Here is a 14553-nt window from a genome sequence, read left to right as displayed (position 1 = left end):
TCACTATTTTAGGTAGTTATATTTTTCATTATTGAATTACCTAAATTTCTCTAATATCTAATTTGTAATAATTTATTATCTTTCGGTTGAATCATTCAAACAAACAATCTTTGTCTTCAATACAAAAATAACTAGTTTAAGTACATGTGTGTTACACGAGTTAGTCAAAGTAAATTATATTATCTAACAGTCTTGAACAATGTAAATCATATAGGTCATAAATCTTTAAATCATTCTTATAACTGAAATTAAGTATTAGTGTTGAACAATGTAAATCATATAAGTCATAAATCTATAAATCATTCTTATAACTGAAATTAAGTATTATATATAAGAGTAAATTACAAGTTTTGTCCTTTATGTATATACCAAATTTCAGACAGTACCAGTTGCCTTTAAAATTGACGGATTTTGTTTTTAATGTTTCAAAATATTACACGGTTTGTCCTGTGGCCCTAACCAAATTAAATTTGCTTGTTAAATCAAGTCACATGGACACATATGAGGGCAAATTTGTCTTTTTCCTGCCCTCTCCATTTCACCTCAAATTATTATAACCAAACCCTAATTTAGATGATATCCTGCTTGCCACCACCACCACACACCCACCATCACCTTCTAATTTCATGTAAATATAATATCAAAATTACACCCGTTGAAGTAACCTTACAGCGTTGTTGGCGAGTTCAGGAAGCAGTGTTATTTGTTGAGAGGGCATTTTGTTTACGATTTCTCTTCAAATTGGATATGTGGATCTGGACATAATTGAAACATACATATAGTTACTGAAGAACGAATTTATAGAAATAGAGGAGAAGAAGAGTGAACTTGTTACCTGATCAGAGGTGACTACGACGGAGACGGTGGGATTATGTGGAGTCCGGTGATGACTTGACAACGCAATCTCTATACCTAGATGAATGTTCAGGTCGGTTCGGTTCGGTTCGGGTCGGGTTGGGTTGGGCTGGACTGACTGTGGATGTTTATGGTTTTATAGCATATGAATTAGTATATTAAGCTCTATTTATTTCACAATTTGCTATGACTGTAAGAGGCAACAATTAGGGGGCGTTTGGTTCGTGGAATGGAATGGAATGGAATTAGGAAGTTTTTCTTTGTAAAATTGATCTTGGTTGAGGGAGGGAGGAATTTGAAATCCTTCACTCTAATGAAATTTGTGACTATTTCAACATTCCTTAGAAATCCTTCACTCTAATGAAGGAATGGAATGGAATGTTGAAATAGTCACAAATTTCATTAGAGTGAAGGATTTCAAATTCCTCCCTCCCCCAACCGAGATCAATTTTACAAAGAAAAACTTCCTAATTCCAATTCCTACACATTCCATGAACCAAACGCCCCCTTAGGGTTTGAAATTTTAATATTTTGTCTTCTTTCACAGGATCATGTGTATTATAATATTGTTGAAGGTGTTTGATTTAATGGTTTCTTGAGATCCAACGGAAATTGTCAAACAGGTGAGAAAACGTAATCGTATAAAGTTGTGGACGATTTTACCTTTTATGAAATTGTTCTGTGCTTTTAGGACACTATGTGAGGGTGAATTAGGCCACTTGATCTGCATATGTGATAAGTTTGGGGTTGTGGTGGTGATAGGTTATGGTGGCAGGTGGGTGGTAAAAAGCGATGGTAGAAGGTGGTGCTTGTTAATGTTAGTGGCAGGTGGTTGGTAGAAGGTGGTGCTTGTTAGTGGTAATGACCGGTGGGTGGTAGAAGGTGGTGCTTGTTAGTGGCAATGACAGGTGGGTGGTAGAAGGTGGTGCTTGTTGGTAGCGTTGGTGGTACACGTCATCTTTAGAGAGGGAAAGATATATATATATATATATATATATATATATATATATATATATATATATATATATATATATATATATATAGGGGAAGGTTTAAATGAGAACGCTAAATATTGTGAGAACCGTGAGAACAAATTAAAAACCGCAAGAACTTGGTCAAAAACAATTCAAATTCAAAAATTTTTTCTACACTTATCATTATTATTCGAATACAATGTTAGAAATTTAATTTACACGTTTAAATTTACGTGAATTCGTAAATAAAAAAAATTTACACATGTGTAAATTTGCCATTTACACATGTGTAAATCTGTTATATTTACACATGTGTAAATCTGTTATATTTACACATGTGTAAATCTGTTATATTTACACATGTGTAAAAAAATCTAAAAAGAGTGATTCTGAAAGGAGAAATGAATTATTTGATGTTGTAAATTGTTTTTTTGATGTTGTATCTTAATTACAATGAGGTTTGTATTAAAAAATATTGGTTTTGATTGGTTTTTTCATTCGTTCTCACGGTTCTCGCAGTATTTAGCGTTCTCAAGATAATCCTCCCCTATATATATATATATGTGTGTGTGTGTGTGTGTGTGTGCGCATATAGAGAGAGAGTGAGTGAGAGAGAGGTGAGAAATGGAGTTATATATTTTTTTTTTGTTTTTTAATTTATGTATTAAAAGGGTAAAAGGACAAATTTGCCCTCATATGGGGTCCAAGTGACTTGATTTCACAGGAAAATTTAACTGGGTTAGTGCCAAAGGACAAACTTTGTAAGATTTTGAAACATTAAGGACAAAATCCGTCAATTTTAAAGGCAAATGATACCGCCTGAAATTTGGTATAAACATAAAGGACAAAACTTGTAATTTACTCTATATATAATAATGAAAAGTGTAACACTGAATGCCAAATAAAAGGCATAGCTATATACGCTTTTAAGTTTTATAAGACCGTACAATTATGACTCGTGGTTGCTCAAAAAGAAATCAAGATTTGACTTTTCAAATGCAAAACTTTGACGAACACTTTTCGAGTTTTCGCGATAAAAGTGGTTTTCATTTGAACCATCCCCTACACACACACACACACACACACACATATATAATTGCGCTAAAATAAGAACCACCTTGAGTTATAAGAACGGTGAGAACTTTTTGATCCGGGGCGAGGTGGACCAAATTTTTTTTTTCATAAACGTAGATGCGTGTATTATAAACACATTTGTAAAAAAATTCCAAAAAAAATGTCGTGTGTGTAGTTTTGAGCACCACAAGTTTGTGTTTATGGGTACCGTAAATTTTCCGGTTAGATTTACGGTACCCGTAAACACAAACTTGTGGTGTTCAAAACTACACACACGACTTTTTTTTTTGAATTTTTTTTTACAAATGTGTTTATAATACACGCAACTATGTTTATGAAAAAAAAAATTTGGTCCACCTCGCCCCGTACGGTGTAGTTCTCACGGTTCTTACAACTCGAGGTGATTCTCATTTTAGCGGTCCCCTATATATATATATATATGTATATATATATAGAGGCCGGTTAACGTACAATTCCTCTTATCCTACATTATGTACGCGATGCCCTCAGCTGTACGATCTTCAATCGATCAAACGCGAGCGAAACTATTTTAAATGATTAAATTAATCATTTTAATATATCTAAATCATACCAGGAAGGTTAAACGTCATTGCGAGGTCATAAATCTCTGTAATTGACCGATGATAGTTCAAAATCAAACCCTAAATCAAATTCAAAAACTTGAAAATCTTCTTCCCCAACCTCCCTTCGTTCCTTTTAGTGCGATATCGATAATAAGAACTACTAATTTGGGAGTTGTAAGGGTCAAACGGAAGAAGACTGACAATGATCGACCAACAATCGAAGAAGATGAACAGTAACACACACACAGATTTTTCACATGCGATATTCAATTTTACCCGTAAGTGGTTCATGACGGCATCCTTGTAATGTTGTTCAACATTATCCCATCCAATTTTATCAAACGGGATAGTCCGCCACATATACATGCCGGCCTCCCTTGAAAACATGTCTCTTGATTTACCAACAGGGGTAAACGTGACCTGTCGATCAAACGTAAGCGACACAGGCCCCCCGCTTTTACTAGACGCCGTAGTTTCTCGTTTTTAGCTTTCCCCCTAACCTTCTTTGGGGGAACCGCTGCAATTAAAACAAAAATAATTAGTAACAACATTTATAATATATAAAATATAAGGACTACAAAATAATTTAGTAAAAGACTTACCGTCTGTCTCGTGTGTGCCACGAATCCCACCAGGAGGAAGCGGTGGATCACCAGCGCCGTCACCCCCATGTCCCCAGGGGGCCACATCCGCCATCAAATAAGCGAATATCAGCAATACCGAAAACATAATCCCTATAAAGTTACAAATGTTACAGCATGTGTATCTAATAGAAATTAAGGGAAAATACAACAAGTGTAACTCAAATTCAAATAAATATTTCAAACAAGTGTTTATCAATTACAAATCAATATAAATTACAATAACTTTTCTTTTAGTCAGAGTCCACATAATCGGGATCATCCTCATCACAATCAGCCTCGACCTCATCACAATCAGTCTCGACCTCAAACACTTCATCGACGGTAGCCGTTGGGGGATCGAATTCAATTGAAGGCTCACCCGCAGTAACATGAGAAGATCCAATTTGAAAGTATTGGGTCAAGTCAATGACAAGTGGACAGTCAGATGAAGAGTTGTTGTCGACCACGTCATTATCTTCTAAGCCTTTGTCAACATTTTGAACCTTATTGACGCGGTCATCATCACTTAACGGCCGATCCCAAATTCTTCGATGATTAACATTTTCGACTACCCACCTATGTTTGTTTTTTTTGGTTTCGAGACGTTTCTTGGATGAAGAACACTTGTTTGGCTTGCGAAGCAAATATGAGTTGATCGTCTTTGTCCCATTCATGTTCAGTGCTTATACTGGTGATATTATTGTCATGGTTTACACCCCTTCGAGTATCAAACCACTTGCACTGAAATAGGACAGTGGAATAATTATTTGTATAACGCAACTCAATAATTTCTTCTAATTGGCCATAAAATTTCACACCGTTCTCTCCAACCACTTCCACCCCAGAGTTTTGTGTTGCGCATTTTGCATCACGTTCAAGTGTCTTAAACCTAACACCGTTGACTATGCAAGCAGTGTAAGTGTAAGCAGTCATTTTTGCACAAATTGAAAGAGCATACAACTCCGGGTGGAATTCTGGAGAATTTTGTGTTTTCATTGAATGGACCTAACAAATATAGAGTAATAATGTTTGTTATATGTGTATTACCTAGCAAGTGTAGAGTAGTGAGTGTTATATATGTATTATACCTTATGGAGAAACCATCCCGGAAATTTGGTTTTAAGATCATCTTGGGGATGTGTATGTTTGAATTCACTACATTGATGAAAAATATAAGAAAGGAATGAAAAATACCAATTAACAGATTATGAAAAGTTAAAGATAGAAGCACTCACTTCATGTACTCCCTAACTTCTGCACAGTTTTCGAGGACAAACCATTCCATCTTGCTTTTTTCGATGAATGATAGATATTTGTCCTTTGTTGCGCCAACAGGACGACATTTGGACTCAAACACCCATAACTTTCATTTTTCAATAACGACATCATCGTTTCTATCTAGGCGATTGAACTTAGTCTGAACATCTTTAAGGTACATTGAACAAAATGTTAGAGCTTCTTCAAACACATAACCTTCAGCTATACAACCTTCAGGCCTTGCCGGGTTTTTGACATAGTTCTTTAGTTTTTTCATGTACCTTTCAAATGGATACATCCATCTAAAAGCTACTGGACCTCCCGCAATCGCTTCATCAGGTAAATGCACAAGTAAATGAACCATAATGTCAAAAAACGCAGGTGGATAGATCATCTCTAACTTGCATAAGATGGTAACAATGTCATCCTTTCCTTTCTTCATATCATCCACCGATAGTGTTCTAGAGCAAAGTTGCTTAAAGAACATACAAAGGTCTACTATTGGTGTAGATGTATCTTTAGTCAAAAGCCCTCTAACCCCAATCGGTATCAAACGTTGCATGAGGATATGACAGTCATGAGATTTCAACCCGGTAATGTTAGCATTGTTTTCTGTCACCCTCTTACTAATATTAGATCCAAACCCATCTGGTAATTTAACATTTTTTATAAACTGACAAAAAAGTTTTCGATCATCGGACTTGAATGAGTACTTTGGATGGGGACTTAAGAACTTGCCACCCGATTGTTTCAGCCATTGTGTCGGCCGAATGTTTAGTTTTTGCAAGTCGGACCGTGCATTTGGCGTGTCTTTGCTCTTATCGTTCATTAGAAGAGTACCGAGCAAGTTGTCGCACACATTTTTCTCTATATGCATTACATCTAAGTTATGTTTCAGCTACAGAGAAGACCAATACTCAAGGTCAAAAAATATGCTTCTTTTGGACCAGTTCAACTCGAAATCAGACCGGGTTATCCTCCCACCTCCAAAATCTGGATGCTTGCCTGGTAGACGATTAATTAAACGACCGAGTTGAGCTTCTATGTCAGCTGGGCTAAACTGTCTTGGAGGGTCTCGTGTCTCGGGTCTCTCGTTAAAGTCGAGACTTGTTCTCCAAGGATGGTTGGCATCTAAGAACCGACGATGACCAACATAAGCACATTTACCAGTTACACGTATTGAAGGAGTGTCTTGGTTACAAGTTGGGCATGCCATGTAGCCTTGTCCGCTCCAACCTGATAGACTACTACGGGCTGGAAAGTCATTTATGGTCCATAACAACGCCGCCTTCATTGTGAAGTATGTGTTTGTTGCTGCGTCTTTAGTACGTACACCTGTCTGCCACAATTGCTTAAGCTCATCCACTAACGGTCTAAAGAAAACGTCCATGTCTTTCCCTGGTGATTTAGGGCCAGGAATCAACAAGGTCAACATGAATGTGGACTCTCGCATGCATAGCCAGGGAGGCAGATTATATGTGGTGAGTATAACCGGCCACGTGCTATGAGTCGAGGATCCACTACCGTTGTTAAAGGGATTAAAACAGTCAGCTACAAGCCCTAAGCGAACATTTCGTGGCTCCATCGCGAAGTTTGGGTACTTTTTATCAAAGTCTTGCCATGCAGATCCATCAACTGGATGACGCATAGTCCCATCTTCCGATCGTCCGGTACTATGCCATATCATATCTTTCGCTGTGTGCCTTGAACAATACAAACGCCGTAGTCTAGGTGTCAAAGGAAAGTATCGTAACACCTTACGAGCCACCTTCGTGCCTTTTGTCTCTTTATCGACCCATCGACTCTCATTACAAACGGGACAATTTTGCAAGGACTCGTTTTCTTTCCAAAAGAGAGCACAATCATTTGTGCACACATCTATCATCTCATATGCCAAACCAATCTTCTTAAATGTCTTCTTAGCTACATAATACGAAGGTGGAATCTTGTTGCCTTCTAGCATTGACTCTCGCAACAACGAGAGGAGTCGATCTACTGCTTCATTTTGCAAATGGTACGTATCCTTTATATTCAAAAGCTTTGCTAAAAAGTCGATAGAAGAAAACTTGGTACAACCAGGATATAATTTTGTTTCAACTTCCTTTACCAGGTCTTCAAAATCATCAACAACACCGCTACTATCTCCATTCGAGTTCTCTTGGTTAAGGTATGTATCTTCTTCCATACGCTCCCCCATAATGTCTTCAATAACGTTTACCATACCGTCTTGTGACGCAACATCGTTTACTTCTGTAATTGGAGTCGTGTCCCCGTGATAGGTCCACTTCGTGTATTCCTTCCAAAAACTGTTAATTACCAAATGGTATTTCATTTCTGCCATAGTTTTTAAGCCGGAATTTTTACATTTGGTACACGGACATCTAAATTCATCATGGTTTTTTATCACTTTTTCACACATCTCGATAAATGACTTGAGTCCTTTCTTGTAGTGAGGTGAATGGCGTGGGGAATCAATCCAACTTTTATCGATAGGCATTATGCAACTAAAAGAAAATCTAATTTAGGATTAACAAGACAAGGGTAGGCTGCTAAACCCACTTTTTGAACACTTTATCTCATATGTGAATGTGTATTACATGATTGTTTGTTTAAGAAAAATTCGGCAGCATTTCCTCTTAGCTCCCAAGTATATATGTAACGATATATATACCCGAGGAGCAAAGAGAAAATGATAACCGAATCCTTCTTAAACAAACATTCATGTAATACACATTCACATCCTAAATGAGATAAAGTATTCAAAAAGCAGTCCCAAGATAAACGGGGACAACCCAAAATTAATTTCTAAATCAATTCCGGGCGGGTATTTCTAAGCTCGTTATGTTTAAATGATTAATTCAAACACGGGCACAGTTTTTTAAGCTTGTTATGTTCTTAATGATTGTTTTAAATTTTGGGCGGAACGTTATGTTTTAGATGATGAATTCAATATCAGGCATAATTTTTAAGCTCGTAATGTTCTTCATAATGGTTTATATTTCGGGCGGGTATTTTCTTAGCTCCTTTTGTTTTAAATGATGATTTCAATTTTGGCGGGTATTTTCTATGTTCGTTATGTTTTAAATGATGATTTTAATATAAAGAGGGTATTTCCTAACTAATATATATTTGTCAAATTTAAATATAAATGTTTTAAAACCTAAACACAAATTATCAAACTTTAACATTTTTTTCAAACCTACACATAAACAAACACACATTTTGATCAAAACCATAAAATTTATACACTTACACCTACATATATAGATTCATTCATTCATACACTTACATACCCACATACATGCTTACATACACCTACATACATAAATACATAGACTTTCATATACTCATTTTCTCCAAATACACCTACATTATACATTTGAGATACAAACATTAATCCTTACATACACATTTGCATACTTTATACAAACATACATACTAACATACACAATTTTCACCAACATACTAACATACACCTACATACATACATTCATTCATACACTTACATACCCACATACATGCTTACATACACCTACATACACAAATACATAGACTTTCATATACTCATTTTTTTCAAATACACCTACATTATACATTTGACATACAAACATTCATCCTTACATACACATTTGCATACTTTATACAAACATACATACTAACATACACATTTTTCACCAACATACTAACATACACCTACATACATACATTCATTCATACACGTACATACCCACATACATGTTTACGTACACCTACATACATAAATACATACACTTTCATATACTCATTTTCCCCAAATACACCTACATTATACATTTGACATACTAACACATACCTACATTATACATTTACATACCAAAACAAAAAATTATTCAACATCTAAACTTTGAAAAAAAATACATATAAAACTAACCGTATTTTCAAGTTTCCAAGAGATGTAGACCGCGTAGACGAGGTAGTGACCGGAGAAGTGACGGTGGTGATCGGAGAAGTGATGGTGATGATCCGATTTCACTACCAAACACACAAAAACACACAAAAATATACAAAAATTAAAGCCTATCATATGTATATAACAAAATAAAGAAGAAATGTAACAAAAACAAAGCTTTACTAACCGATTTGGGCAAAATCCGCTTGTTTCCGGCTGTAGATGGAAGTTGTTTGGGCGGAAAAGTGAAGAAAGAGGGAGAAATTCGCGCTGTATAGGGACTGATGTTTTTTGACCATTAGCGGCGACGTCGTGTCGCCGGTATTGATGTTTGTCGCCGGTAAAGGTTTGACCAGAGATAAGGATTGTGTGGCTAGGGATTAAAGTTCTGACAAACACTTTTAGCGGAGACAGTCTGTCGCCGGTATTGATTTGTCTTTGTCGCCGCTAATAACTTTTAATTCCCCAACTGTTAGATCAGGATTTTGATCAACGGCTGGGGTTTGGTTTCAGCATTTGGCACACAGATCGACCAATAGTGGCGACGTTTGGCCTGTCGCCGCTAATGGTGTCGCCGCTAAAAGTATATTATTCTTGTAGTGTGTATTATGTGGAGTAATTAATTATAATCGAAGTAATCGAAGTATATTTCTCAATACGAATCGCTTTACGACTGTGAATGATAGGAAGTAACAATGCGATAAAGTCAATTAAACGCTAATCGAACGAATCTAATCAACATCGCGCTCGCAAACTCGAAATACGCATTTATGGTTACTACTATACGTGTGTGTACCTTATGTGTTACTTGTGCATGTTTACTTTATGTTATGTGTGGTAATCAATCGAATCGCAATCGAATCGCAATCGCAAACCGAATACGAAATAAGGATACTTGTATGTTGATATAGTAGTTGTGATTAAAAGTAATTTGAAAAGAGAACTCTATCGCATTCGCATCACCCGCAATCGAAATCGAAATATCAAAAATCGTCACACCGAATACTCGAATCAGGCCACTGATCGATCAGGCTACCAGCCGATCGAACAGCCAGCCGATCGAACAGCCAGCCGATCGGACTGCTGTCCGATCGGACAAGCTGTCCGATCGTGCTGCCTGACCGATCGACCAGCCTTTACCTCTTTTGGCATCCTATAAATACCCCTGTCATTGTCAAACTTTCTACTTTTGGAAACCGCTGTCCGACCAGCACGCTCACCTCACTTTTTCTCTGATTTCTCACGATTCCGGTAAGATCTCGTCCTAAACGTTAAACCCAAATCCGGCTGTTCAATCGAACTACCGTCCGATTGGATTACTCTTCGGATCATGAGATACTTGACTTCAACACTTAATCGATTTTCAACAAGTTCAATGCGTTAGGAGTGCCACCAGATCGAACTGCTGTCCGATCGAGTGCCTTCTTCTGAGAACTTACTGAGGTGCCTAACCGATTGGGTTACCGGCCGATCGAACGACCGTCCGACCGACTGACCTGAAAGGTAAAGATACTTCAATATTTTCAAATGCTACAACAAAAACTTCAAAAGTCAAACCATCACACATAAACACATCTTACCCAAAGGAAGAAACAATCCACTCGAACAGCCATCCGATCGGACTACCGTTCGACCGGACAACTGTCAGAACGGACTGTCAACCGAACGGTCAGCCATCCGATCGGACTACCGTCCGATCGACCAGCTGTCCGACCATCCAACCCTTGTTTCCGTTTTACGCGCCGCTTATCTTTATATTATCGAACTGTTCAGGCTAACCTTACTCTCAAGCGCTCCCTTCAATCCATCGACCGCTGTGAGTATACTCGATCCCTTTTTTGCTTTATGCACTTTTGGGTGTTACATACGTTACATATACGAAATCACATCGAACACACTACGCAATACTTTTAAACGCTAACCGTTACCGCATGTATACGTGGCTTAATGAATGAATACTTGTTTGTTATGTTTACAAATGGAATGTTGTCTACCTGCCTTAACGACAATAGTACTATAGTTTGGACTCAGCACCCGCTCATGCGGGGGTTGTTAAGGACAATTATTTGCATGGATTACAGGAGTGATCATGTATTACGAACTGCCTTGGGCAGTCAACCCGCAGTCACTGGTATCGATAGATCCGTGTCGATAATTAACATGCTTCGTTTTCCTCTGTGTACGTGCTGGTTATGCGTAAACTATTTCGAACTCTATATGCTACTACTAAACTTGTATGCTCACCTTTACACTATGTGTATTGACTTTTATTTTAACGTACGTGACAGGTGATTAGGACGCTTATCTGCTAGGAAAGCGAGGCTAGAATAAGCTTCTAGAGCCCAACAAATAGTTGTCTGTAGATCTTAAATCAAGAGTCTCTAGAAGCAGATAAACAATTGTTGTATTTAAAATCTGAGTTGTCGGAACAGGAACGTTTGCCTGGATTTTGTCTGTAATAATTTTTTTACTGTTTGAGATACGGTATGGGACGTATTATTTAAATTGAATAGTAATGATAATTGTTATGGAAACTTCTGGACAATCTGTTTCGCTCAGTGCCGCGCCCCGATGATTCCGCCATCGGTCGGGGCGTGACACATGTAACTGGACTCTCAGGAGACATGTGGGGGGTGGAGGGGGGTACCCCTAAACCTTTCGCGTGCGCGTGGGAGTACCAATACGTGTTTATCTCGAGCGCAACGAGTGGCAGGGCTATTCATGCAACGAAGCCTGTCTAGGCAAAATTGGTGTGTTAGGTGACACGTGGAAGGGACCTCAGTCCCGTGTGTGACACGCAGGAAGAGCCAGTTTTACCTATAAATGTAGTGGCTTGGGACAGAAGCTGTTGTACCATTTCAATCAATTTTTGACGAAACTACTCTCTCGTATCTCCGCTTTCTTACAGCATCCCTCCCCTAAACCAGCGAAGCTTTGCCCCGTTGTAAGTGTTTTAACCCCTAATCACTGATTCGATACCCTGTCTGATCAATCCAAAACCCAGTAACGGATGTCAAGGTGCTGCCTGAATAAGGCTATACTTTGCTAACAACGTTGGGGTTTTGATCTCGTGATGTATCAATAAAGTTTGAGTTGGGTTATTACACTAACACGTGTGCATTGTATATTTTATTAGAAACTCGGGAATTATACCAGGATTTATATTACCAGGAGGCTTTAAGTTAAAACCCTAAGTCTACAAAGTGAGTAATTCTTTCTTTTTACCAAATGCTTTGCAAAACCCTAAATGTTTATCATTTATACTTACAGTGATTAAGTTTTTGTATTCTGCAAATTACTACTGGTATGTGGGGTTTTGTATACATTACTTGATAATCTTCACCATTGGACAACGGGTTAGCCAATGTGTGATATGACCATAGTCACAGATCCGGTCGAGTGACAAATACTGAATGGAGTATTTGTTAGATATAAGCAATTTAATTACCCTTGGTACTGTAAAATATAACAATGTGTCTTTTTATAAAATTGAATTAACTCGCTAGTATTTTCGCTGATAAAATATTTTCAAACGCATTTCAGGTAACTTATTGTGAAGGTAATAAGAAACCCGCCACTGAAGGCTTAAATAAAGTGGCTGTGATTACCTAAATAAAAGAGGAAATTCAAGTTTTTAGAAATTAGGGTTTATCCCTATAAAAACATTTGAATGAAACATGGGTTTTATCCCATTTTTTTAATATTAAAAGTTTAGTGTTTTACAAACTCTGAAATTATTTCCTAACTATGATTCTGATGATGTTTTCTGCTGCAAATTTAATAAACACCGATACCACCTGTCATCTGACTCACGGCTCTCGCCCAAGGTGTGGTCGGGGGCTGTGACAACCACACATACGGAAAGATAAAGCCAATCAAGGAAGTATTAGTTTCTTTTCATCTCTCATGTTTATTCCTTGTTTGAACGGTTACAAATGTCTAGTGTGGGGTAAAAATGCTAAAATTACATTAAAGGTAATGTACAATTTTAAGTGTCGGGTAGAGGTACATCATGACCATAATACTTACCTTTGCACCACATAGATCACTAAGTTGGTAAATTAACAAAAAAAATTTCAACGTCTTTGAGTTTACTAAAAATAATTAATAGGTGAAAATTAGGAAAAAAAGGCAAGTAGAAAAACCTACTGTTATGCATAAATTTAAACATTAATACCCTACCTATTTACATGAGAGTAACATTGAGTCTAATCGAGCATGCTACATTTTATAATTAATCACATGCTCATCTATCTTCTATACTTTTATAAAAAGGAGAAGTGACGTACACAAACGTAATTTTACATCGTGTCTAACTTTTATTTTCCTCTACAGATTCTTACTTATTTTGATATCCGTCGATTAAAGGTACTTATTGTCACCCACTTGCCGGAAAATCCCCCCGCTGATTCGCTCTGCTTCTTGCTCCTCTCTGTCAAACAAGGTATGCACAGATTAGGGCAAAATTGTTTTAGTTCTTTATTTTTAGGTTTTGTTGATATCAATCTTTGACCCCCTTTCAGATTCACGCCTTTATTTGGAAAATTGAATTTAGGTTTTTGCTGATTTTTGTTTAATTCTGCATCGGAAATCATGATCACACACTCGAATTGAAGAGCGTGCACGTGAGAATCTATACGAGAAGGTATGTGTTTGTGTTCAATAATCAGTATCATGTGTCATATGATTGATTTCTTGAATACCCATTTGGATATGAGCTTGTTTGTGTATTGAATGCAAGGTGTTTGATGAACTGCGCCAATGGGTTTAACAGGTTTTTGTAACCTTTGAGTTTATTTTTACATTTATTTGTTGTGATTTAGTGGGTTTTTGTAACCTTTGAGTTTATTTTTACACAGAAGCTAGCACGCGCTATGCGCCCCAAAAAGCGGAAGCGGATACCTCCTTGTTAGGCCAAAACTGGTTACTTTTAGATTTTTTTTTTTTTTGCAACTTTTTTTAGAAATAGACCAATATGGTAATCTATGTTAAGGGTATTGTAGATGGTAAGTGTTGATGGCAAGTTGGTGGTATGTTCACGCCCCATATTGTCGACTCTGCGGCAACGCGCGGGTTTCCCACTAAAGATTTTAGTTACTATGATAATATAGAAAACATTTTGTATGTCTTTTAACCTGACTGACCCGTTTCCTTATTGTTGCAGCATATATCCTTGAGCCCGGATCGAAAACTCATAGCTGTAGTTGGGGATCATCTTAATGGATTGCTTGTACACTCTTCAAGTGGAAAGCCAGGAA

The 14553-nt window shown here is 37.3% G+C and overlaps 1 protein-coding gene across 1 annotated transcript; it reads right to left on the bottom strand.

The window, feature by feature from the left end:
* Positions 1-6265: 6265 nt before the first annotated feature.
* Positions 6266-7708, bottom strand: LOC110942729. The gene has a single exon (XM_022184495.1). The coding sequence runs from the start codon at positions 7706-7708 to the stop codon at positions 6266-6268; it is 1443 nt and encodes a 480-aa protein (XP_022040187.1).
* Positions 7709-14553: the final 6845 nt, after the last annotated feature.

Source organism: Helianthus annuus, chromosome 5 (genome assembly GCF_002127325.2).
Source record: "Helianthus annuus cultivar XRQ/B chromosome 5, HanXRQr2.0-SUNRISE, whole genome shotgun sequence".
NCBI lineage: Eukaryota > Viridiplantae > Streptophyta > Magnoliopsida > Asterales > Asteraceae > Helianthus > Helianthus annuus.
The sequence above is the reverse complement of the archived record's forward strand: the minus strand, read 5'-3'. Positions and strand labels throughout refer to the sequence as shown.